This window comes from Prionailurus viverrinus, chromosome E3 (genome assembly GCF_022837055.1).
Source record: "Prionailurus viverrinus isolate Anna chromosome E3, UM_Priviv_1.0, whole genome shotgun sequence".
NCBI lineage: Eukaryota > Metazoa > Chordata > Mammalia > Carnivora > Felidae > Prionailurus > Prionailurus viverrinus.
In genome coordinates this window covers 764572-787883 of record NC_062576.1, presented here as the reverse complement: position 1 = coordinate 787883, position 23312 = coordinate 764572, and the positions used below count along the sequence as shown (strand labels likewise).

The 23312-nt window shown below is 64.8% G+C and overlaps 1 protein-coding gene across 5 annotated transcripts; it reads left to right on the top strand.

Annotated features, from left to right (window-relative positions):
* The first annotated feature begins 25 nt into the window (after positions 1-25).
* On the top strand, positions 26-21933 carry PDGFA (platelet derived growth factor subunit A). 5 transcript variants are annotated; one of them, XM_047838905.1, is made up of 8 exons: positions 26-98; positions 3471-3600; positions 5064-5160; positions 9814-9918; positions 12084-12271; positions 18801-18927; positions 19333-19401; positions 21144-21933. In XM_047838905.1, exons 2-7 carry the CDS (start codon positions 3538-3540, stop codon positions 19386-19388), a joined length of 636 nt encoding a protein of 211 aa, XP_047694861.1. In that variant the 5' UTR covers positions 26-98; positions 3471-3537; the 3' UTR covers positions 19389-19401; positions 21144-21933. The 5 variants fall into 5 exon arrangements, with proteins under 5 accessions (XP_047694861.1, XP_047694860.1, XP_047694859.1 ...); XM_047838904.1 differs by lacking the exon at positions 26-98 and adding an exon at positions 1650-2028; XM_047838903.1 differs by lacking the exon at positions 26-98 and adding an exon at positions 2107-2518.
* Positions 21934-23312: the final 1379 nt, after the last annotated feature.

Below are 23312 nucleotides of genomic sequence, written 5' to 3'. Positions count from 1 at the left end.
ACCACGCCTGATCCGCAAGGAGCGCGGACCCGGCGCACCGGGCAGGTGCAGCAGCCCCCCACGCGCCTGGCCTCCGGACTTTCGGCTCCCTGTCCGGGGTGAGCCCCCGAAGCCCACCTGCTCACCCAGTGCCCTCCCCCCCCCCCCCCTCCGCGGGCCGAAAGGGAGACGCTTGGGACCTGAGTGGGCGGGGCGCCGCGCGGCACGGGCCGGGGAGGAGGGAGCGCGTCGCGTGGGTTCTCACCCAAGTTGCTGACCTCTTGGTCAAGTCAGTTGTATCTCTACGTCGCATTCTTGGAAGCCGGGCCCCTGGCTCTGTTTCTGCCAGTTTTTTCGGGGGTGGGGGAGGGCGGGGCCCGTGGGGCTGGGGTCGTAGCCCCGCCCCGGCTGGAACGCGCGGCGTGCCCCGAATCTCCCCCAGAGGCGCCGGTGGCACGGTTTTTGCCGCCCTCCCGCAGCGGCTGTTGTCTGGTCGCTATGACGACTCGCTGAGGTTTTTATTTTTAATAGCCGCCGGCGATTATAGGGACGCCTGCGCCGCGCCCCCAAAAGCTCTCCAGTCCGGGGGCGGGATGCACCCCGGCCTCGCCCTTGCTTTCCGCCCTGGGGCTGGCCTGCAACTCCTATCGAAAGCGCCCCCTTGGCCGCCATGCTGGCCGCAAACTCCAGCTGGGCACCCCTGAAGTGCCGCCAGGGAGGGGCGCGGAGGGAGGCACCCACCTCAGCCCCCGCACAGGCGGCGGAGTTCCTCCTCCATTCCCGCGCCCACGACCGGACCCAGCCCTTTAGCCCCGAGGGACTGTCCTCGGGCCCCTCTGCCGGAGAGGAATCCCAGGCTCCAGCGGACGTGATGCAGTCAGTTCGGGAGGCGCGTAGGCGATGGCTCAGACCCGGTCCAGCCTGAGTCCTTGGGGGTGCCTGTTCGGCTGCCCTCCCCAAGCCTGCCAGTGGTCCCCCTCTCGGAGCCATCGAAGGTTCCAGCTGGACGGACAAGGACTGGCCCTCACGTGCTTCTAAACGTTTCCAAGTTTTCCCTGGTTCTACCTCGGGCTTTCTCCATCCTGACCACCTGGAGAGCGGGGTTGGTGGCGGGGTCCCTGCGAGGGGCTGCCGCCAGGGGAAGGCAGGGGCATCGGGGAGGCTGCAGGGGTGTGAAGGCACGTGGAAGGGCGCTGGTAGACCCGGGCCCTCGGGGAAGGGCAGGAGAGGTCCTGCCTCCACCCTCCTCACCCTCACCCCGAGGTATCTGGGGGGAAGGCGAGCGCCCCCCGAAGCGCCTTCCCGACTTGGCCTTTGAAATGCCGGAGCCCGCCGTTCGATGAAAGACCGCCCGCAGGCTTCGCCTTTACTGCCTTTGTCTGGCGGGAGGGCGGCCGAGGCGGGGCGCGGGCCTAATCCACAGGATGGGGCAGATGGGGGCGGAGGCCTGGGGCGGGCGGAATTCCAGGCAGCCGCCCACCCACCCACCCATCGGGGAGTCCCCTAACCCTCAGGGGGCCTCTCCGTCTAGCGTTGGGGTGCGAGGCCCGCCTTCCCTCCTAGGCCGGGTTCCAGGCTCGGCTGCCCCCTCGAGAGACCAGCCGGGGGGCCGATCCCACCTGGTGTAGGCGCGCGGACCCTGCCCAGCTCGGGCGCACCTGCCCTTCGGCGACAGGGGAACGGTGCAGCCCGCTCAGGCCTGGGCCTCCCGCGCGCCGGTCCCCGGCATCGCGCTCTGTGCCGCGCCTCGGCCGGAGGTGGCGCTCTGTACGCCCAGCGGATCCCGGCGTGGGAGGCTCAGACTCTGGGGGTTCCTCCCCGAGCGGATCCTTTCTCCTCCTTCCCTTCCGCCCCCTCGAGTTCCCGGCTCAGGCCGCAGCCCAGCCTTCCACGAGGGAGTGGGGACGCGGGGTCCCAGGGTGGGGACCAGGCACGCTGCAGCCCCCTCCTCCGACCTGGGCGCTCTCCCATCTCGGAATGCGGGTGGAGGTTCCTCATTCAGGCGCCCCAGGCATCGGATTCTGGGCGGGGGCGCGTGGCAGCCGCCAGGTGAGTGCCCCAGACGCGCCCCTAAACCCGCCCCACCTCTCACCAGAGACTCACTCCCCCTCCTTTTATGGAGACGGGGAGGCAGGGGCCCTGGATCCTAGCGGTGGAAAGAGGCCCGAGCGCCGGGGCGGGGGGCCGGAGGCGGGGGCCGGCTCGCTTTTGCCCTCTTCGGCGTAGCAGCTCTGGGCGCTGCCCTCCGCCGCCGCTGGGGCCGAGGGAGGAGAGCCGACGACGGCGGCTCTTCCGCGGCGGCCTCCTCCCCTCCCCGTCCGGTGCCGCAGGATTGCAGCTGGCACTGGAGGGTGGGCAAGCTCCGGGGAGGGGCGCGCGGGGAGCCCCGCCGGGCGAGCGGAGCCCGGCGGCTGTGCTCGGAGCCGGGCGCGGGGCTTTGATGGATTTTACTGCCTGCGTGAGCGCCGGCGTGTGCTCACTGCGGCGGCGGCGGCGGCCGGGCCCTGCCCGGCCCGTGCGGCCCCCGCGCGCTTCCGAGGTGCGGGTCCGGGGCCCGGAATCCGGGGGAGGCGAGGGGGAGGGGGCGGGGGAGGGGCGCGGCGGCGGCGGCGCTATAACCCCCCTCCCCGCCGCCGGCCGGCTCCACACGCGCGCCTTGCGGAGCCCGCACAACTCCGGCGAGCCGGGCCTGCCGGCGCCTCCTCCTCGTCCTCCTCCTCTCCCGGCGGCGGCGGCGGCGGCGGCGGCGGCGGCGGCGGCGGCGGCTGCTCCAGCTCGACCCTGCGCCCGCCCTCCTCAGGCCGGCGCGGCGAGGCCCCGGGCGGGCGGCGGCTGCCAGGCGGCGCGGCCGCGGGCGCTGCTCGGCTCGGGCCGGCGGAGGGCGGAGCGCGGCGCCAGAGCCGAGGGCACGCCGCGGAGGGGCGCACGCAGGCCTCCGGGCCGCGCCGTGCTGGGCCGCGCCGTGCCCGGCCGGGCGGCGGCTGCAGGAGGAGGGCCGGAGGCGAGCGCGGGGCCGGCGGTGGGCGCGCAGGGCCGCCCGCAGCCCGCAGGGAGAGCGCGAGCCCGCGGCCGGGGCCCGGCCGGGCGTCCAGACAGGTGATGGGTGGTGCGGCGGCGGCGGCTCCAGCCTCGCTCCGGGGTCCCTCTCGGGGCTGATGCCCGCAAATATGCAGAATTACCGGCCGGGTCGCTCCTAAAGCCAGCGCCGGGGAGCGAGCGCGGCGGCGGCCAGCACCGGGAACGCACCAAGGAAGAGGCCCAGCCCCCGCCCTCCGCCCCTTCCGTCCCCACCCCCTACCCGGCGGCCCAGGAGGCTCCCGGCGCGGCGGGCGCGGCGAGCGCGCACTCCCTGCTCCTCCTCCTCGCTGGCGCTGCCCGCCTCTCCGCACTCGCTGCTCGCGCCGGGCGCGCTCCGCCGGCTCCCTGCTCTCCGCGCCACCCTCCTCCGGGCCGCGCTCCCTGAGGGATGGTACTGAATTTCGCCGCCACAGGAGCCCGGCTGGAGCGCCCGCCCCGCGGCCTCGCCTCCCCGCCGAGCCGCCAGCGCCTCGGGACGCGATGAGGACCTGGGCTTGCCTGCTGCTCTTCGGCTGCGGATACCTCGCCCATGCCCTGGCCGAGGTGGGTGCCACCCCCGCGCCCCGTCCCCTCTCCGACTCCCCCGGCGCACGCCTCCTGCAGCCGCCCGCGGGCCGGGGCGCCTCGGGCTCTGGGGCTTTGCGGAGCGCATTTTGATTTCTGCTAGGGTGGTCGATTTTTTGATTTTCCCAACTGGGTTTTATTTTCTGCCAAGCCGAAGTGTGTCTGGTGAGTTTCCAGCGTGTTGCGTCGCTCTGCCGTGGAGGGACGGAGTGGCGCGGGGTGGACGAGTGGGGAGAAACTTCGGGGGGCGCGGGCCCCTCTCCGGAAGGGGCGTCCGGGGGGCGGCGGACAATGCAGTATCGGGGTGCGGGGAGCGCGGAAGGGGGTGTGTGTGACCTGGCGGAGCCAGCGGCGGATAAACAGGGGCGGCTGCTGCGGCAGTCCCCGTCAGGCAGGGTGGGCAGCAGGGGGGGGGGGGGGCGGGTCACAGCCGCCCCCCCCTCCCGCCCACCCCCCGGTCCCTGTCCCTGAGCCTAGCCCTGGCGGCTGGGCCGGCGCAGTCCCGCCAGCCCGGGGCCTGCTTACAGGTGGCTGAGTGAGGCGAGCCGGGGCCGGGCCAGGCGCCCGCGCCCTCCCACCGCCGGCGTCCCCACCCCCCCAATGTCGAATCCCGAATCCCCGGGAGCTCTCCTGTGATGAATGACTTTCTGCAGCCCCCGTCGTGGGAACTTGGTGCTTGAGACCCCTTCCCCACCCCCCCCCCTCCCAGCAGCGACCCCCGACTCCCTTTAAAAATCTGGAGGAGGGGGGAGCCCGCGAGGCGGGGGTGGTCTGGGCAGGGACCGCGAGCTGCGAGAGGTGGAGATTTAACCCTCCCATTGCCATGCAGCCTCTCCCAGCCGGCGGCTGGATTTGGGGCGTCTTGGGCGGCGCTAGGGCCGCGGCCGGGCCGTAGCGGGTGGGGCGCGCGTGTGAACGAGTGAATGCGCGCGCGCGTGTTTTTGCGACGGAGACCCTCGACCCCGCAGGTTCGGCCGGGGATTCCGGGGTGTGAAATTTAAGCCGCTGGCAGGATTAAAGTGTTAAGGCTGCCGTGACTTTCGTCGCCGATCCGTGACGCATTTCAACTTGATCTTTCTGGATGTCGATTTCACTATTAAATCAGAAACTCCTCGGGCTCTCCGCTGCCCCTAGACCTACTGTAACTGACACCTGGGGCGGAGGGTCCGCAGTGCCGGGCTTTTGTTTGAAAATTTAAAGGTGGGAGGGCTTTCTTTCTGCAAAGGTGGACCTGGATGGGAGCCGAGCATTTGGGGTCTCACCCAGCCCCACCCCTGGCCTCGGACTCCAGGGCCCCGCGGGTAGGGGCCGGGTAGCCTTGGAGCAGGAGGGGGTGCGAGGTGGGGGAGGGGGTCGGGCGCGGGGGGGGGGGGGGGGCGGGGGTTGGCGCAGGGCGCGAGCCGGCCCCGCCGCTGGCGCTGACCGTGTGGGTCTGTTTGCAGGAAGCCGAGATCCCCCACGAGGTGATTGAGAGGCTGGCGCACAGTCAGATCCACAGCATCCGGGACCTCCAGCGACTCCTGGAGATAGACTCCGTAGGTAAATCGCGCCCCTTCCCTCGGCGCGCGGGGTGGGTGTGCGGGGGTATGCGCCCCGCGCCGCCTCCCGCGCTCGGGCCGGGCCGGGCGCCGCTCAGGAACGAACCGAAAGGTCAGAATCCAATCCCGGGCCATAAAAGCCCAGGCGGATGAGTCAGGAGTTTCTCTTCCAATCCCCACTTTCTCTCCGGAGGCGGCCGCGATTTGCTCGCCTGCCCGGGGATTGTTTTTGCATTTAAGGAAAATGCCGTGTGTGTCACTGAAAGTTCAGCCACATAGGGGGCGCCGGCGCCCGGGCCAGGTGTGCGGGCCCCCGGCCTGCCCTCCGGCCGGAGGAGCGTCAGAACGGGCCGGGGCCTGGGCGCGGAGCCCTGGCCGTGCGCCCCGCGGGCAGGCGTGTGCTGGAGGAGCTGCCCCCTTGTCTTCGCGGGGAACTGGTGCCCCGCTCCTGTGGCGGGGGGCGGCGGGGCCTTTGTGGTTTCCGGAGACCCGTGCCTTTCTGTTTTCACGGGCCAATAAAAAGGCACGTGGTGGACACATCTGGTGTTTGGGGACTATTTTGGGGCTCACCCCCAGGCCCTGGAGCCTAGCCACTCCGGTTTATCTGTAAATGGAGAGTTTTGAAGATCTTCAGCGTCAGCTGCAGAATTGGAGGGGACTGGCGCGCACAGGTCCCCTGGGACCCAGGTCGTCGTCGGTGGTGTTTGTTGGTGGCTGCACTGCGGTGTGAACTGAGGGAGCCCTTTTCTAGAGGGCCGGGATTCTGACCCACATCTTCGTGGTGTCCTGCTCGAAATTTGTGTCTGGTGGGGGAAACGAGGCATGTGGAGGGTCAGCTACAGAAATACATCTGTCAGAGGACATTTGTTAGTGTCTGGTTGAAAAGAGGCCCAAGATGGACTTGTCAGACGGAGCCACGGCAAGTGGTGGAGGCCAGTGGAAGGATTCAGTGAAGATTTCTCTCTCCCTGCAGACTACCCTGAAAGAGGGGGGCCGAGGGGGAATTAAGTAAAATCACATGGTCTAGTCATTTGGAAATTTGTACCTAATTATGGTGGTGGAGAGGCCTGAACTATTTTCATTTCATGCCAAGACCATTTTCTAGCAAGGCCCATGGTTTCTGTAGTTTCGTGACCCAGGAAGTCCTTTGGCTGATCCTTATCAGGAAGGGGGTAGAATTTCACTCGGAGATCAGAGTTGGGCCAGGGGGGGATTTTGGTCTGGTTCCTTGATGTGTAACCCTGGGGAGAAGGATTTGGCTTTGGTTAGCTGAGGAGAAGCCTGCATTCTGCTGGGCCCTGGCGGATTTGTGCGAGTGGGGAGACCGCTTCCCTGAGAAGGTTCACGGCCTTTTTTCTTCAGCTTTCGGGAACGAGGCCTGTGAAGGGCTGGGCCTCCCTGTGGGACGGCTGTGGGACGCCACCGGGAAATGGGCCATTCGCTTTCTGTTGGGACCATTCTTATTCTGGTCTCTGCAGCCCCGCCCCCGACCCCCACCCATTAACACTTTCTGCATTTGCAGCTGGGTGGGTTATGCTGATGGCATTCCTGACCTGGGGGCTCTTGGGCCTGGGATTCTCTGGGAGGGTCCAAACTGGAGAAGGTGGATGCACCAGCCAGTTCCCTGGGCTGGTCTCAAATTGCCCCCTTACCAAAAGCCCCGGGCCCTCCTCCTCCTCGTCCTGCACCCCCACCCCTGTCTGCCGCAAGGTTTGGGGTCCGGCTAGGATCCTGGGTTAGGACTCATCTTGCTGGGGATACCGGGGTGAGAATGGAGCCCGGCTTCTGGGATCTTACGTGCTCGCCAGGAGCGGGCCTAGGAGGCCCTTTGTGACACAGCCTCGGGTGGCTGTCCATCCAGGTCTGGCCCCTTTCACGGGGATGTGGAAGCTGGGAACCACGGCAGTGCGTGGCCTCTGGCCTCAGCGTAGGGGTTGCTGCTGGCTGCTTCTGGAGCTTGTTTTGGGGTCTTTCCCCCCCAACACCTGTTCCCGCCCAAAGGGATGAGTTGAAACAGATCTTGCTGTTGGGGAAGGTTGTAAACAGCCGAGGGGTCAGTTGCCTGTGGACTGAGCTGCCCTCCAGGCCCTGGAGCCTGTCTGGGATCCCTGAGGAAGGAGCTGGGGTGTGGAGAAACCCAGACACCCAGCCGGTGGGTCTTTATCCCTCTTGGTAACTCAAGGGTGAGGCGCCCCCGACCCCCACCCCAGGTCGGAGGTCGGGGTGTGAAGGGAATTCGGCCCCAAGGGCAGAAAAGGCTTTTTTTTTTTACAGGCTGACTCCTCCCTCCTGGCATGGGCGGGGCTTTGGGGGGACCTGTAGGATCCCAGGTTCTTCCCGTGGGCCGGGTGGGTGTATCCACATTTTACAGATGAAGCCTGTCCCGGTAGGATTCCTACCCCAGGGGCGATGGGAACCGCCCTGAGTCTGAGCGCTGCCGGAGGGCGAATGGAGTTGGGGCGTCGCTGACTCTCCACGTGGGGCGTTTGGGTGGAGGGACCAGTGTGTGGTCTCTGAGTTCAGGATGAGAAAGAGCCACTGAGCAGGACAGCGGGGGTGCTTTGTTATCCCAGCAGCCGGGGTTGGGGGGGGGGGTGGTCACTGAGTGACTGATGCATAAACATCCCCGTCCTGGGCCATTAATGCTGCTCTAGGACTGAAGGCTGGAGGGGGCTTGTCCCCATCCTGAGCTGTCACTCGGACATTTGTGCACGAGAGACAAAAGGGAAACCCACTTGATTAACTGTCCCGAGAGCAGTTTTAGGGCATCGTTCAGGCGGGGCCTTCTCCCCCAAGTCGCTGCTGGGCCATTTCTCAAGCCGCATCAATCAGAAGGCCGCTCCCCCGTGAGCGTGGATGGGCGCGCAGCGCACGGCCACCCATCTGGATCCGCGGGCAACGCAGGGCGTGTTTGACCAGGAGCTATTTCTACCCCGCCTCTTGTCTTGAAAGCAATCTGCGGGTTCAGGTTTCAGCGCCGTTGATAAGCTGGCAGGGCCCTTGTCTTCTCTGTTTATTCAGGCGAGAGGCCCGGACGGGGCTCCCGGGTCCTCCTATGGCCATGCCCCTACCCAGCGTTCGCGTCTTGGGCCTCAGTTTCCTCAGATGTCAGGAAGTGGAGGCGCCTCCTGCAGACACGTCAGGACTGAGTCTCCAGGAAAGCGATAGGTGACCCCTGGCTTTAGTAAGTCTCGGAAGCTGGTGGCCCGCGTGCCGTGACGCTTGCCCCTGGAAGCTGACAGCGGGCCAGCTGCTCTTTGGTGTGGGGACGGCAAGATGGCCGCCACCGGGACGTGACTCATAAATGTCACTTTTTTGCGAAAAAATGCCTCTTGTAACAGTTGGTTGATGGGAAATTCTTACTGCATGAATAGTGGTGTTCTGATCTTATTTCGGGTCTCAAAAAAATTAGTGGCAGTGGAACATTGAGTCATTTTAAGTGAAAAGTTGGGTTTTTCCCAGACTTCGGTTTTCTGAAAGAACGTATCTTCTGCTGATTGCACCTCTCGCCTGGTATTTGGTTTTCATTTCAAAAGAGTGGAGCTTTCAGATTTGTGGGTTTGTAGACAGTCCCTGAGGCCTTGGTGGTCCGGGCGCCCAGGAGGGGGCCTCCGGTTTGGGCTGGTGGCCGGGACACCACGGAAGAAGGGGTCTGCTGGAGCCCCTGTCTGTTGGAGCTCCTCAGACCCGGGGCCCCTGCTCATCTACAGGGGGAGGCTGGAGGGCGACGTGGAAGGAGACCCCCTTCCCCCCGTGGCTGTGTCTGGGGTCAAGGCAGGGAGGCCAGGTGCGACCCACAGCAGTCATCCGGGCACGGGCCGTGTCACGGGGCCTGGTCGGTGTGAGTGGCAGGTGGCAGGACTGTGTGTCCCTCCTACCCCACCTGGGGCTCCCCTAGGCTGCCCAGGGGCACTGGGTTGGGAGAGGGCGGTGGCCTGTGTACTGGGGCTGTCGCGGGCCTGGGGGATGAGGGTCCGGTTCTGATTTTAGCGCTGGGACCACTGCTCTGAGGCCAAGGGCAAGCAAGCACGCCTGCCTTCCTGCCAGCCGGCCTCTTGGCCGCGCACTGGGATTCCTGCTCCTTTGCTTCTCTGCGTGTGTTTCTTGTGGACTCAGAGTGGGCCAGGCGGGGTCCAGCTGTCGGTCCAGTCGGGCCTGGCTTCCCGTGCCCCTCGAAGGTTAGGGTGCTTCATTGAGAGTCGGTTTGGTGAGAAAGAGGGAGACACACACACACCCCAGGAAAGTCACAGCGTGCTGGTCCTTCTGACACCTTTTCCCGAAGGTGGGCCTGGGAAAAGGGGGCTGTGAGCAGGGGGCCTGGGTCTTTTGGACAAGGAAGGCCTTCCCTGCTCTGGCCCTCACTTGGGGAGGCGCCCCAGGGAAGACCACACGTGGCCCCTTTACCCCAAGTCCACAGCTTTGCTTCAAGGTACGGCCAGGGCACAGCCCGGGCCCCTCCGTGTATGCTTCGCAGAGGTTGGGGGGCCGAGTTTTGGCAGTCAGAACTCGCATCCTCTGCGCCTGTGGGAGTGGTGGGTCTCCTAGGGGACCCTGTCTGTCTAGGGGAGGCAGGTAGGAAGCATTGCTGGACAGGTCCCCGGGCGCCACGCAGATGGGGGGCCCGCCGGTCACCATTTCCTCTTTCTCCCTGCAGGGCCCGAGGGTGCTCTGGAGGCGAGTCTGAGAGCCCACGGGGGCCACTCCTCCAAGCATGCGCCCGAGAAGCGGCCCGTGCCCATTCGGAGGAAGAGAAGCATTGGTGAGCCCCGGGCCTGCCGGGTGGGGGGGGGGGGGCGCCGGGCTGGGGGGCTCGCCCCCACCGTGCCTTCAGGACCACCACCCCCGCCCTCCTCCGTGAAACAAAGGCCCGGCCTGCGCAGGGGCCCCAGCGACTTCAGCTCTGGCACTTCAGCTCTGGCCGCCCGCCGTCTCTGGAGGCCTCCCTCCTCTGCCGGGGGCGTCTCCCTGCCCTGGCCCGTCTGCTGCCTGCTGCAGCCTGGCCTGGGCCAAGAGTTTCCAGGAGAGGAGAGCCATCATAAATTCCTTAAGTGCCCGGTCTTGTTGGGGCCTGTTCTGGAGGAGGCCTCGCTGGAAAACGTGGTCGTGTTTCATTTCCAGTCTGTGGCGCGGTGCGCTGGAGCTCAGGCTCCAGGCTGCGGAGCCTGAGATGCGGCCGAGCTGTGTGCGCTGGGCCCTGCCCTTGGCCCCCGCCCCGCTCGGCCTCGGCTCCTGGGCTCCTGGGTTCAGGTGGCGTTTCTGTCCTGTCGCCTAGCAGGGCATCCCCGTGTCTGCTGGCCCCTGAGGAAGGACTGGCTGGGGGGGGGGGGGGGGGGGGGGCGGGGCGGGGGCGTGGGGGCTCTGGGTCGGCTGCGACACAGCCTCGGCCTGCGCTTTCTTGCGCTGGGACTCGGGCTCCGGGGTTGGAGTCGATGCCACCTGGGGGTTCGTTCCTGCCACTTTTCCTTACTGCCTGGTTGTGACCACGCACTGCTGCTCTCTGCTGTGTGCCATTGGGCAGCACCTGCCTTCTCTGAGCCTTAGATTTACTCCCAGGAGGTAGATCTCCTAGCTTCTGTCATTGAGTGCAGCGTGTGGGTGATGATTCCTCGTGAAGGCAGTGGACGTTTACCGTTTGACTGTAGGGTTCAGGTTCTCCAGACCAGTGTCAGAGGCCTGTCCTATTCCAGACCAGGAGCCCTGGACACAGGCCTCTCTCCCCAGCTCCACCCTCGGCCCCACCTGGACGGGTTCCCCAGACCCCTCCCAGGTGGTGGGCACTGGGCTGGGAGCTGAGACCGCCCCCCCCCCGCCCAGCACCCAGCCTTCCCTGTAGGCGGGGCTGTTCTTGGAGGCCCAGTGCCCCCCTCTCCAGGTGCTCCCTGAGTACCTCAGGGGATTCAAGTACCCCGAGTCTCCAGAGGCTCTGGGGGGGGGATCTCACCCTAGTGGCAGATGGGCAGGAGAGAGGCTGGCACCCCTCCCTGGCTTCACCCGCACCTCAAGCTTGTCTGCAGAAGACAAGGCCCTGCCTCATGCCAGCTGGCCACGGGGGTCAGGCCGAGCCCTCTGCGTCCAGGAGCGGCTCCCTCCAGTTCTGGGCTCCGGGGTCCCTGCTTGCCCCTGGAGGCAGCAGCTCCCGTGGGCAGCACCAGAGCCTGGCGGGGCTCTCCAGGCACACGGTGGGGGGCCGGGGCCAGGGCCAGCGCCACGGCCGGATGCTGCCAGAGGGCAGCATGTGCACTGGGGTCCCCTGAACTTCGGGGCTTCGGGTGGACGGGCTGGCCTGTGCTGAGGAGCGCAGAGGAGGTAGCACCAGCTTCTCCTCGGAGGCTGGCGGGGTGGTCTCTTGGTGACCTTTGCTGAGCAGAACTGTGGCTGGTGGGCTGGGGAGGCAGGGCCGTGTCCCTTCCTGGGGCAGGGCCTGGCCTTGTGGGGGTGGCAGCAGGCAGGGCTGTCGCTGTGGGGGTCCCAGCCTCAGCTTCCCTGTTCTGCCCATTTTCCACCGGCCCTGGGAGCGCCCTAACCGTTGATGGAGACACTCCCCTTTCAGCATCGGTTCCCACGCCCGCCCCCTCTGCGGGCCACCTGGGGCTTCCCTGGGCCTCTGGGCTCCCTGTGTCTTGTGGTCCCCTTTGCCAGCAAGGCCTTTCTCCTGGGGGGTCCCCGCCTGGCCCTCGCTGCTGCTCCCTCACCTTGATCCCGCTCAGATGCACCTGTCCGGGTCCGGGGTGTCTCTCCCCCTTTGCTGGGCCCGGGAGCCGTGGGATGTTTTCCGCTTGGGAGAGGCCGCGGCCAGGTGGGGGCACACCAGCCCGAGCTGGGCTCCCGGTTGCCCCTCTAGGGCCGCGCGGGTCACGGGGTGGCCTGGGTGCTGGTGGGAGCCGGGGCGTGGCCTCCACATTCACCGTGGCTCTTGCCCTGCAGAGGAAGCCATCCCCGCGGTCTGCAAGACCAGAACGGTCATTTACGAGATACCTCGGAGTCAGGTCGACCCCACGTCTGCCAACTTCCTGATCTGGCCCCCGTGCGTGGAGGTGAAGCGCTGTGCGGGCTGCTGCAACACCAGCAGCGTCAAGTGCCAGCCTTCCCGCGTCCACCACCGGAGCGTCAAGGTGAGCCCCGGGGGCGCCCTGCGGCCAGGGAGCTGCTCGAGTCCCGAGGCCACGCCTGTTCCCTTGGCCACACTGCTAGGCTCTGGGTGCAGAGCGGGGGCGGGCAGAGCCGGGACTGGGGCTTGGTCGGCTGCCAGGGGGGTGGGGGGAGTGGGGGGGGGTGTCTGGCTCCCTTCCCCCCCAACTGCACACAGCCTCCCCCGCGAGGTGGCCGCGGGGAAGGACCGTGAGAAAAGCAGCCTCAGGACACGTTGCTCGTGCACTTCCTGGTGTCCTCTCCGAGCCCCGTGCCACGGGGTGCGTGTGTGTCTGTGGAGTCCTTCTCCAGAAGGGCCCTCCCGGGGTTGCCTCGCTCTCCGGGGCCATAAGGCCAACCCCTCCCCTCGTTCTCGGAAGCCGTGCTCTGCCCGGAGACCCCCAGGATCGGCGCTGGGCTCACTGTCCCAGGCAGGGTGCCGGCCGTGGTGACCTCCGAGGCAGAACTGGGGGCGGTGTCTCTTCGGGTCACTCTGGCCTGCCAGATGGGGGTCTGTTTGGGGGGCCAGTGGCCGGAAGGTTCTGCTGGGGCGTGGGTCTGCTTCCCTCGGGCTTCATTTGCTGCATCTGTGAGATGAGTCTGTCTGGGGCTGTGTGGGACCCAGGCGAGTCCCGGGTGGTCCCTGTCTACGGGAGGGGGCTGCCTTCCTGGGAAGCTGGCTCTGGCCTGGCGGGTTACTTGTCCCGGGTGACCCTGGAGTGTGGACTTGGGCAGCGGGCACTGCCCGGCTGGCTGGGCCTCCAAGAGGCAGGCGGGTCCCTTTTCCCCGGATTGCAAACTTCCTCTTTGGGGGCATCAGAGGCCATTCCTTGATGGGAGGTATTTTAGATCTTTTCTGTGGGCTCCCAGGTGAGGCCCCGGGCACTTTCTTGGTCAGGCCCCACTTGTTCGTCACTTGGGAAGGCATGTCAGACCTTAATTGGGGCTGTGGTCCTCGAGCACCTGGGGCCTTGAGTGAGCAGATTCCACGGCTTGCTGCACTGTGATCCCCAAGGCGGACGATCCCCTGCAGCGGGGCTCGCAGGGCGCTGGCCCGGGATGCTGACTCTTGTCTCCACGGGGCTCTCGGGCCTGACCCCCGACGGGGCCCCCAGCCGGGTGCCGAGCCCAGCACAGCACCCTTGTCAAAGGGGGACGCAGAGGCCAGAGGGGACAGGACCTGTGCATTCTGCTCCTGCTGTGGGGCCGTGGCCAGTGCAGCCTCCCTCAGATCTCGGTGTCCTCACCTGTGCCATGTTGTGAGGGGGCCTGAGCCCCAAGAATCCAGGTGCTGAGATCTTTCCTTCCTGGGCGTGGGGATGGATGGTGGTGCTCTCTTTTTTTTTGACCTTTAGTTTTGAGAAACAGAGTGAGACAGAGCATGAGCAGGGGAGGGGCAGAGAGAGAGGGAGACACAGGATCCGAAGCAGGCTCCAGGCTCTGAGCTGCCAGCACAGAGCCCGACTCGGGACTCGAACCCGCGCACCGCGACATCATGACCTGAGCCGAAGTCGGACGCTCAACCGCCGAGCCACTGGGGTGCCCCATGGTGCTCTTGATGGGACAGCCCCACGCGTGGGCGCTGGGGCTGCCTTTCGGTGCCCAGTCGGGCTCTCGCAGATACAGAGGTGCGGGAATGAAGTGGGCTCCTGCCTCCCAAGGGGTAAGGACTGCAGAGCGTCTGGTCCTGGGACGGGCAGGGATGCCCTCTCCCTGGCCCACCTGAGTGGGTGGGTGGGGGTCCAGACGCTCCGGCGGGGCCTCCAGCACGGTGTGTGTTGGTGGGTGGGGGGTGCGGCCCATGTCTGCCTTGGGCACAGGCCCAAAGGGCTGGGCAGAGTGGCACTGGGCCAGGGCTCCCCCTACGGGCCTTCATCTGCTCTGATGGGGTCGCGGTCCACCCAAGGGGACAGAGGGGCTAGTCCTGCAGCTGGAGCTCAGTGGCCCGGTTCCATGTCCCGCGTCCTGCTCCTCTCAGACCCCTTCCTCCTTCCCCTCTCCCTGCCTCCCCATCACAGGGTTGGCAGGGAAACATCCGGCCCCAGACACTGGGGGTTTTGGCCGAGAAGGGACAAAAGGTCAGTGGGAACAGGAGGTCCATTGTGGAGGCCAGCCTGGCCCCCACGCCTGCCCAGCGAGCTGTCCCTGGTCCGTGGGGTTTGAGGCAGAGCTCGGGGCCCTGGGCTCTGCAGAGTCCCGGGCTGAGCGTCCGTGAGGGGCACTGGGGGCCAGCAGGGGACCGTGTTGCCGGGCAGGTGGGAGGTCCTGCCCCGGGCTGGCACGTGCCTGGTTTTCCGGTTTATGGCCTTTTGATCACAGTTGAAGGTCACAGACTGGAGAAGGGAAGGGAAGGCTGGGAGTGGCCACCTCCTTGAAGCCCAGGCGGTGAATTGTCCGGTGTGCCCAGCTGAAGGCTGCCAGGGGTCCCCAGGCCCTGAGCGTCAGGACTCGCTGACGTTGGAGGGTGGCTCTCTTCTGTGACCGCCACAGAGGGTGGCCTGAGGGTTCTTGTGTGACCCCAGCTCGACCGTGGTTTCAGGTGCGGGCCTTCACTCTCTGGGGCTGTGGCCTCGTCCGTTCTCCGGGACCTGCCCTTGGTGGGGGACTGGACCCCATGGTCCCCCGCGGGCCCCCCTGGGCTTGCTAGGGACGGCTGCCATCAGACCTCAGGGAGAGGTGAGCACGTGGTCCTGGGGGCCGTGTCCCTGCATCAGCTTGCCGTGGTCAGTGTTTGGGGTCTGCTCTTGGGGGCACCAAGCATGCTCTCTGACTGGTATCCCGGAGGGACAAGCCCTTCCTCTACTCCCCAGTGAGGGCTGACCCCAGACCCTGCAGGCATCTGACCCTGTCCCCCACACCCAGGCCTCGTGGGCCAGGAGAAGGTGGTGTAGACAGCACGGCCCCGGACTCTGGTGGTGTCGTGCTGGTTGGGCCGGCTATGGGGTGGCCTTGGGAGTTGGGGGCTCCCGTGTTCTTCAGGTAGCCCGCGGGCTTACAGCTGAGTTGGTCGCTCCGTTAAGTCGGTCAGGCCCCTGGGTCTCCAGAGGCCAGGACCCAGCTCTGTGGCCACGTCCAGGGCAGCTGGCTGTGGCTTTGCATTGCTAGACCTCCGGCTTCCGGAAGGGGGTCTGAGCGTGTTCGCTGGGGTGCCCCGGACAGGCCTCTGTGCCTCGGATGGAGTGGGGGGTCCAGTTCAGGGGCCTTGGGGAGAGATGAGTGGCTCTAGCCGCGAGGGTCTCCCGTGAAGGGATTCCGAGCCCCTCCCCATGGCGAGCCGGGCTCCAGGCTCCCGCCCCCTGCCTGCCTGCGGAGAGCCCTAGACGTGGCCTCAGGAAGCCAGTGCCCCTGGGCTGTGCTGGCCTTTCCAGCCGGCGGCGGGACGAGGGCTCCACACCACCTGCCTGCTGAGCCCGGTCAGAGCATGTGCCGTGACCCTGGGGCTCAGTCCCTCGGAGTGGACGTGGAGGACGCGGAGGGACACCAGGAGTCCCGTGTCTGGAACAGCAGGGCTCTGGAGTCCTCATGCCCAGCGGGACAGGTTTCCCCCACTTAGAAAGTCCCTCGGTTAAGGGATGAGCTCAGGGCCTCTGCGGTTTCCAAGTCCAGGCCTCCTTCCAGCGAAAGGAGACGCCCAGGTTCCCTGTCTGTAAACGGACCCTAGCCGTGCCCTCATGGGGTAGCTGTGAGCGGGGGTCCAGTAAATGCTGGTGTTTGTCCTCGACGGTGCCCCGCCCTGGACTCTGGGGGTGGGGGCGCGGAGCTTCAGGTCATTGCTGAGCGTCCTTCGTCTGGGAGGGGTCGTGGCATCACCGGGTGACGTGTTTGGGTGGATTTGCCCCAGGAGTGAGCGGGTGTGGGGCGGTTCATGGCGGGCCGACTTGCCGTGGGAAAGCTGAGTGTCCTGTTTATCAGGTGCAGCTCAGGCCCCCAGGAGACAGACAGAAGGGGAAGGGAGGGAGGGGCGGGGCATGGCACCCCGTTTGGGTTCCTGGATGGGTCTGGGGGCTTCAGCCCCCATGAGGGTCCCGAGGACATAGCCGTCTTGTTCTGGGGGTTGGCTAGCATGGAGGCCGCTTTTGAGAATTTAACACTGACAGTGTGCTCTTGGGGGGAAAAATGCAGCCATTTCCTGGCCAGACAGAGGTGGCGGAACAGCCCGGAATCCTCACATACCCAGAAGCAGGTGCAATCATAAATCACTGTTTGTTTTTCTTTGATAAAGACGGGCCCGTCTGAGGAGAAAGTGGGTTCCCAGACCGCAGTGGCTGGGGTTGTGAGTGCTTTGCCAAGGGGACCACGGGGGGTGGATTCGTGGACTGCCCACCCTCCCCCTGGTGGCTGGTCTGTCATGTGGAGAGAACAAGCCTGCCCCCCCCCCCCCCGCATCTGCCCCCCCCCAGGAGACATAATAGGTGAGGCGCTTGCTGAATAGAGGCTGTGCAAGCAAGGGGGCCAGGCTGGGGTCCCTGCGAGGTGGACCCTCCCGGTGCCCTAAGGGCTGGGGGCCGCTTGTGGGAAGGCACAGGGGGCCGCTCGCTCCGGAAGGTGCCCGTTGCAAGTCCCAGTGCTTTTATGCGTGCGAAGTCCTTGGTGCTGTGACGCTTGTGCCCAAGAGCCCCATGTCCAGGGATCTCTCCCTCCCTCCCTCCCTCCCTCCCTCCCTCCCTCTCTCTCCCTCCCTCCCTCTCTCTCCCTCCCTCCCTGCCTCCCGTGTGGTCCTGGCTCCCAGAACAGCCCGTGGAGCTAACTGTGCCCTGTGGCTGTGGTTGGTCATGCCCCCAGCCCCTTTCTCTTTCTGTTGTCTGCTTAGGAGGCTTCCCAGGCCTGGCCCCAGACCTGGCCTGGCTCCCACCCCACCTGTGAGCCCACACCTGGGCGTCCACATTCACACCTGAGGCTGCACACCTCTTCCCGCGCTCGCGGGGCACCCAGCCCCCTTTGCGCTGTGGGTTAACCATTAATGCAGCCCCGCGGCCACAGGTCTGGACAAGCCAGGGGCCAGCTGACCTGTGGGGTGGGCTGTCCCACTTGCCTGGGGTCCTCTGGCTTCTGGACTCTAGGCCTCTGCAAAGGAGCCATCCCTCCCGCTCCCCCCCCCTCCCGCCCCCCCCCCACCACACCGTCCCTCCTGCCTCCTCCCCTCCTGACTGTCCCCAGGCTGGGGGTTTCTGCTGTCAGTCATGCCTGGGTGGACCCTGCTCCCTTTCTGCCTCAGTTTCCCCAGGCCAACAGAGAGGGGGATAGAAAGGACACCCCTGAGGGCCGTTGCCAGGACCTGAGACCGCAGCCCCAGTGTTGGTGCAGATGGAATGTGTGTCCTGTGCTCGGGTCCGCAGGGTTCAGGGCTGGCGGGAAGATGGCCCTCCTGCCCCTGCTGGGGATTGAGCTCAGGCACGTGGTGGGGGGAGCCCGTTGGGGCTGCAGAGAGGGGCGGGGAGGATTGTTTCTCATGTCACCTATTTCCTCCGTGCCCTGGGATGAAGCGAGGCCACCTTGACCCTGCTCCCTGTGTGTACGAAGTGCCCTCTGATGCCAGGTGCATGCGTGCGTGTGTGTGTGTGTGTGTGTAAGCAGTTTCTGTTTCTGGGACACAGCTCGTGCGTGTGTGTGTGCTACAACTGCACGTGTGTGTCCACGTGGAGGGCGGAGCTGTGTTCCCATGACAGAAGGGGCCCGTGGGGACTTGGTCACTTGGCTGCCCGGACTTGTGCCCCACGGGCTGGACCGTCAGGCCTGCTGCGCTATGGTTCCGTGCCGAGGGTTTGGGCCGACACGGCCTGTGGATGGAGCAGGCGCTGGCTCAGTTCTAGAGCCTTCCGGAAGGGCCCTGGGTCCCTGCCCATGTTTCCGGGAAGCCTGGCTTTCTCCAGTCCCAGGGCGGCTGCGGGTTGGGGCGGGGGGGGGGGGGGGGGTGGGCATGAGAAGGCCTCAAGGCTGGGACTGAGGCCGTGGGGTGGCCGTGGGGTGGGCAGTGTGGCCTGGAGCCCGTGGCGTCCTGATCTGCTGTCCAAAACAGAGCAGAATCCACGTCCAAACCTGACAGCCTTCCTGTGGGCCCTTAGGGCTGTGCTCGCTTCGCTCCTCCTGGAGCTTTGGCGGGATGGGCAGAGGGGACAGTGACCCCCCCCAAGCCCTGTGCAGCAGGCCAGCTCGTCGGCCGTGGGATTTTCCCCTTGAATAAGCAAGCTTGCGTTTGGAAACCGGCCACTGCCGCGGATGCCCTTAAGACCTGGAAGCGAACCCCTTCCCTGCCCCGTGTCCCTCAGAGCTCTTACCTCAAGGGGCACCTGCATGCCTTCGGGCTGGCACAAATGAGCCTTTGGGTTCCGAGTGAAGTGGACCAGACCACAGATGCCGAGGCACGCCTGCCTCTTCCGCTAGGAAGGAGGTCAGAGGGTGGAGTTCAGAGGTCGCCCTCCCGGCCCGCCCCGGGTGGGGCCGGGCACATCCCCCCTCCCCCAGTGACTCGTGTGGGGCGCGGCCGAGGCGCTCACGGCGGGGTTGTCTCGGCAGGTGGCCAAGGTGGAGTACATCAGGAAGAAGCCAAAGTTAAAGGAGGTACAGGTGCGGCTGGAGGAGCATCTGGAGTGCACGTGCACGGCCACCGGCCCGACCCCGGACCACCGGGAGGAGGAGACAGGTAGGCGCTGCCTCTGCCGTGGGGTCTGGTGCTGCGGCCGACCTGGGACCTTCTGGGGACACCGCTGCCCCCAGGCGTCGCCGGAGTGCGAAGGGGCAGACGCTCGACGTCCCCACCACGCGGGGGGTTGGGGGCCGTGTGGCCGAGAAAGGCCCTGCCCCCGGGAGGTGGGCGCTGGGTGTGCCGGGGGACCTGGCGGCCTCCCCCCGTTCCGGGCAGACTTTGCCCAGAAGCAGCATGGCGTTGGGACCCGCCGTGTCAGGCTGGCTCAGGGCACCAGGAAGTGTCTCTGTGCCAAAGCTAATCGAGTTTTCTTCCAGAAAGACAAACACCTGAGGTATTTATTGCTGCAGCTTTGCAGCCCTCCCTTAGGCCCGCTCACCCTCCCTGCCCTTCTGTTAACAGGAAGGCGTAGGGAGTCAGGTAAAAAACGGAAAAGAAAAAGGTTAAAACCCACCTAACGCAGCCAACCAGGTAGGAGCTGCCCGTGGATACGCTGTGGTCTTGCAGGTGGAGGTGTGCTGGCTGATCACACGGCGAATCCCTCCCGCGGCGGCCTGACTGGGCCTGATCCGGCTGCAAGCTTCCGGGGCCTGGCTGGGCTGTGGGTCTGCTCGCTCCCGTCCCCGGCTCCCCCTCCTGCCGCACACGGAGCCTGATCCACGGCTCCCTTCTGCTCTGGAGCCCCTGCTCTGGCTTTGGCCTCTTCCGCTGATTGGGGAGGCCCCAGCATCACGTGACTGGAGTGATTTGGGTTCCTGAACAGCCCTGGGGTAGCTCCGACGTTCGTTAGCTGGGATCACCACGTCCGGCAGGTTACCCGCCCCATTTGACAGATGAGAAATTGAGGCTTACAGGATGGTAGGTTAGGGTAGTCAGAGACTGAGTAGGTCCTGCCTGAAAGCGTTTCATAAACGTACGGGGCTGTTGGCTACTGTGTTGGAAATTGTGTTTGGCTGCTAGTAACCACACCGAAAACAGGGCTGAGATAAGATAGGCATTTAAGAGTAGGCGTGGCCTCCTCTGGGTATCATCGGGAAGGACCCCCTTCCGTTTGGGACTGGTGGTGTGTGTCCTCAGAATTGCTTCGTGGTTCAGTATGGCTGCTGAAGCTCCGGAAATCACATCTACACCCCAGGCTGGAAGAGTAAGGTGGGGAGAGGGGCAGAAAAACCCTCTCGGAGAAGTGCCCCCTGGGGACTGGTGCTCTCATACATACCCTGGCTGTCCTTCGGCTGTCGGGGGCCCGGGAAGTGTAGTCTTGTAGAGAGGTGCACCGTTTCCCAGAGGAAGATGGGGTTTGAGCAGGCACGGCCCTCACGGAGGCCGTTTCCAGCCTTTCTGCTCCTTGTTGGTGGCCTGTCTGCTCTGGGTGTCCAAGAGCCCGGGCTCTGGTAGAGTGAGGGCAGAAAGCTGCCAGGTCAGGCGTGCCGGGGCCCGAGGGTCAGGGACGTTCGGTAGAATCCTCTGGGGAGGAAAGGTCCACGTGGGGGTTCCTGAAGCAGCCTCAGAACAACTGCCTGGCTGAGGCTTTTGCTTTCCCCAGGGGTGCGGTTCGACGCCTCCCTGCGCATCCGGTCGGCACACTGCCGGTTGGGCTTGGCCTGCCGATGACAGGACCCCGAGTGAGAGGCCGGGGGTGTCCCTGCCACCCCAGGCCCTGCTAGCGTGTGGGCGGTAAAGGTGTTGAGATGAGCGGCGAACAGGTAACATGGGTAGGGAAGAGTGGCTGTTAGCTCAGAGCTCAGTGTAGTATCTGTCTGGACACAGAAACCCTGCCTGTATGCCTGGTGGTGTCCAGCTTTAGGGTGGTCTCATGGCCCAGGATGGCTGCCAGAGCTCCAGAAATCACGTGAAGCCCTAGGTCGGAGGAAAAAGGCAAAAAAAAAACAAAACCCAGCGAAACAAAAACACAACTTTCTGGGCCTCAGTTCCCCTCATCTGTGCAATGGGAGAATGGGGGCTTGCTCTAAGGAATGTTCTGTGAGATCCCAAGAGTCTAACCCCAATCCTGGTCAGGATGTTACGGAAAGGGTAATGAGGTACACCTGATTTGAAAAATTCCACCGAACCCTCGAATCCCGAGACTCGTCGTGGTGCGTGCGTGCGTGCGTGCGTGCGTACCCTCGCTCAGGTTCATCGTTCCGCGGCGGTCCCCACCCACGAGCGCGCTCGGTCCCCCCCTCAGTGTCTGCCTGTGTCCTCTCTCCCTGCAGATGTGAGGTGAGAATAAGCCAGCGGCCCTTCTCCGGGACACGGATGTACATGGCGTGTTACATTCCTGAACCTACTATGTGCGGTGCTTACTGCCAGTGTGTGGTCTTTGTCCTCCGTGAAAAACTGTCTCCACGCGCACTCTGGAGAACAAAGAGACAGTATACGTTTGTTCAGTGCGACATCAAAGCAAGTATTGTAGCGCTCGGTGAAACAATAGGAAGCCTCCTCGTCAAACAAAAAAGACAGAGAGCGAGCAAACAACCACGAAACATGACAAACAAAACTGACTCACACAAATATCTACACAGTTGTCGGAATGGAGGGACGCCCCGTGGGCCGGACGTGTCGCGCCTCGGTGGACTGGATTTCTGTCCAGGGTGGTCACAGGTGCTTCTGCCGGGGACACAGCGCCTGCTTTCCGGAGGACTCCGGGCGGGTGCCGAGGGCCCTGCGGGGCACGCGGGAGCCAGGAGTGTCTCAGAACCGCCACGGGACTTAGAAACACATCTCCTTGCCGTAGTGTTTAAGTCTATACAGAAACCTTCCCGAGAGCCTTAAGTGGATTTTTTTTTACACCATAAAGTGATTATTAAGCTTTCCTTTTTACTCTTTGGCTAGTGTTTTTGTTTTTGTTTTTGTTTTTGTTTTTTTAAATGATCTCTTGGATGGCATTGACACCTATAACACCAGGCTGCTGTAAGTCAGGACAGTGGGACGGTATTTCTCCTCGCAGGATGCAAACAAACGAGATGTATTAAAATAAAATGGTATACCCACCTATGCATCATTTCCTAAATGTTTCTGGCTTTACGTGTTTCTCCCCGGCCCCATTTCATCTTACTTTTTAATTTAAGCCATTTCGAGAGAACAGTTGCGTGAACCAATCGAGTCCGTCCCGGCCTGCCGATCCCGGGCTCCCCGCCCTGGCCGCCGCCAGGTCGCCCCTGTGCCAGTGTTTGGACAGAATCTAAATTCTTTATTTTTGGGAAGATGTTACGCTTTACATGTATTCAACGGAAATGTGTGTGTGTGTTGTGTTTTTGTTTTGTAAAGGTGAAGTTTGTATTTTTATCTAATATTACCACTTTTATATACCTGAGAGCCTGCTATGTTTTTTTTTTTTTTTTGAACCAAAAGGAAAAAGAAAAACTCACCAACAAAACCCATACACGGGAAAAGTGCTTTGTGGTCCATTTTTCTGGTTGCGTAACCGAGTCTAGACCCGTCTCCCATCACGTGTCCGCGGAGCGGTTTCTGGAGCTGCGGACGATCACTTGGAGGAGCCCCGCGCCCTCCCCGCCACAAGAGGAGCGAGGCCGGCGCTCGAGATTCCGGAGCCTCGCGGGGATGGGCCAACGGAGCCATCGGGCCAGGGGCGCGGCCAAGCAGACGATGGGTTTAATCTGGAAGTGAGTTGACTTGATTGTCCCCGCGTGCGCGAGCCAGTGAAGGCAGGCAGCCCCACGTCGCCCGTGGCCTGCCGTCCGTGTCCCCAAAGTGGACACGCTACGTGGCCGTCAAGATCCCTTTGCTGTGGGCGGGGACTCCAGCGCGAGAGCGAGTGTCTCCGGTATCTGTGTGTTCGCGGGAGGACTTTTATAAAGGAATTTCTCCAGCAGCACATCTCCACGGTGTAGTTTTTGGTCGGCAGGACGAGCGAAGGGAGGCTGGGGTGGGGTGGGGGGGCCGGAGGGGGCAGGTGGCCACGGGCCCCCTGTTCGCGCCCAGCCCCAGGCGCAGCTGACGCCGTCCCGGGCCCCGTGCCGGGCATCTCGAGCCCGCGCCGCTCACGACCCCGTGCGCTGGCAGTGGGTCTGACGGGAGATGGACGATGGTGATTTATGTGTTTATGTCTCCGTGAGATGCTGATGATACCACCCGTTTCTTCCCTTTGCCCAAAGCCGGCGGACGAAGGATCTGTCCATTAGCGCTGGAGCAGAAAAGCTGGTGCCCTCCTGGGGAGGGGGTGAGGCGGGAAGAGGGCCCGGGGCAGCAGGGGAGGGTTGTGGGGGGGAGACCTGGCCGCCTGTCTCCCTGCTGAGGGCCTGTGCTGCTGGGTGGAGCGGGGGCGGGCAGGCTGGCGTCCACACCCAGCCAGGAAGGGGCTGACACCCGGCGGAGGCCGCGGTCTGTGGCCGGGTTGTTTCTGGATCACAGGCCTACGCGGC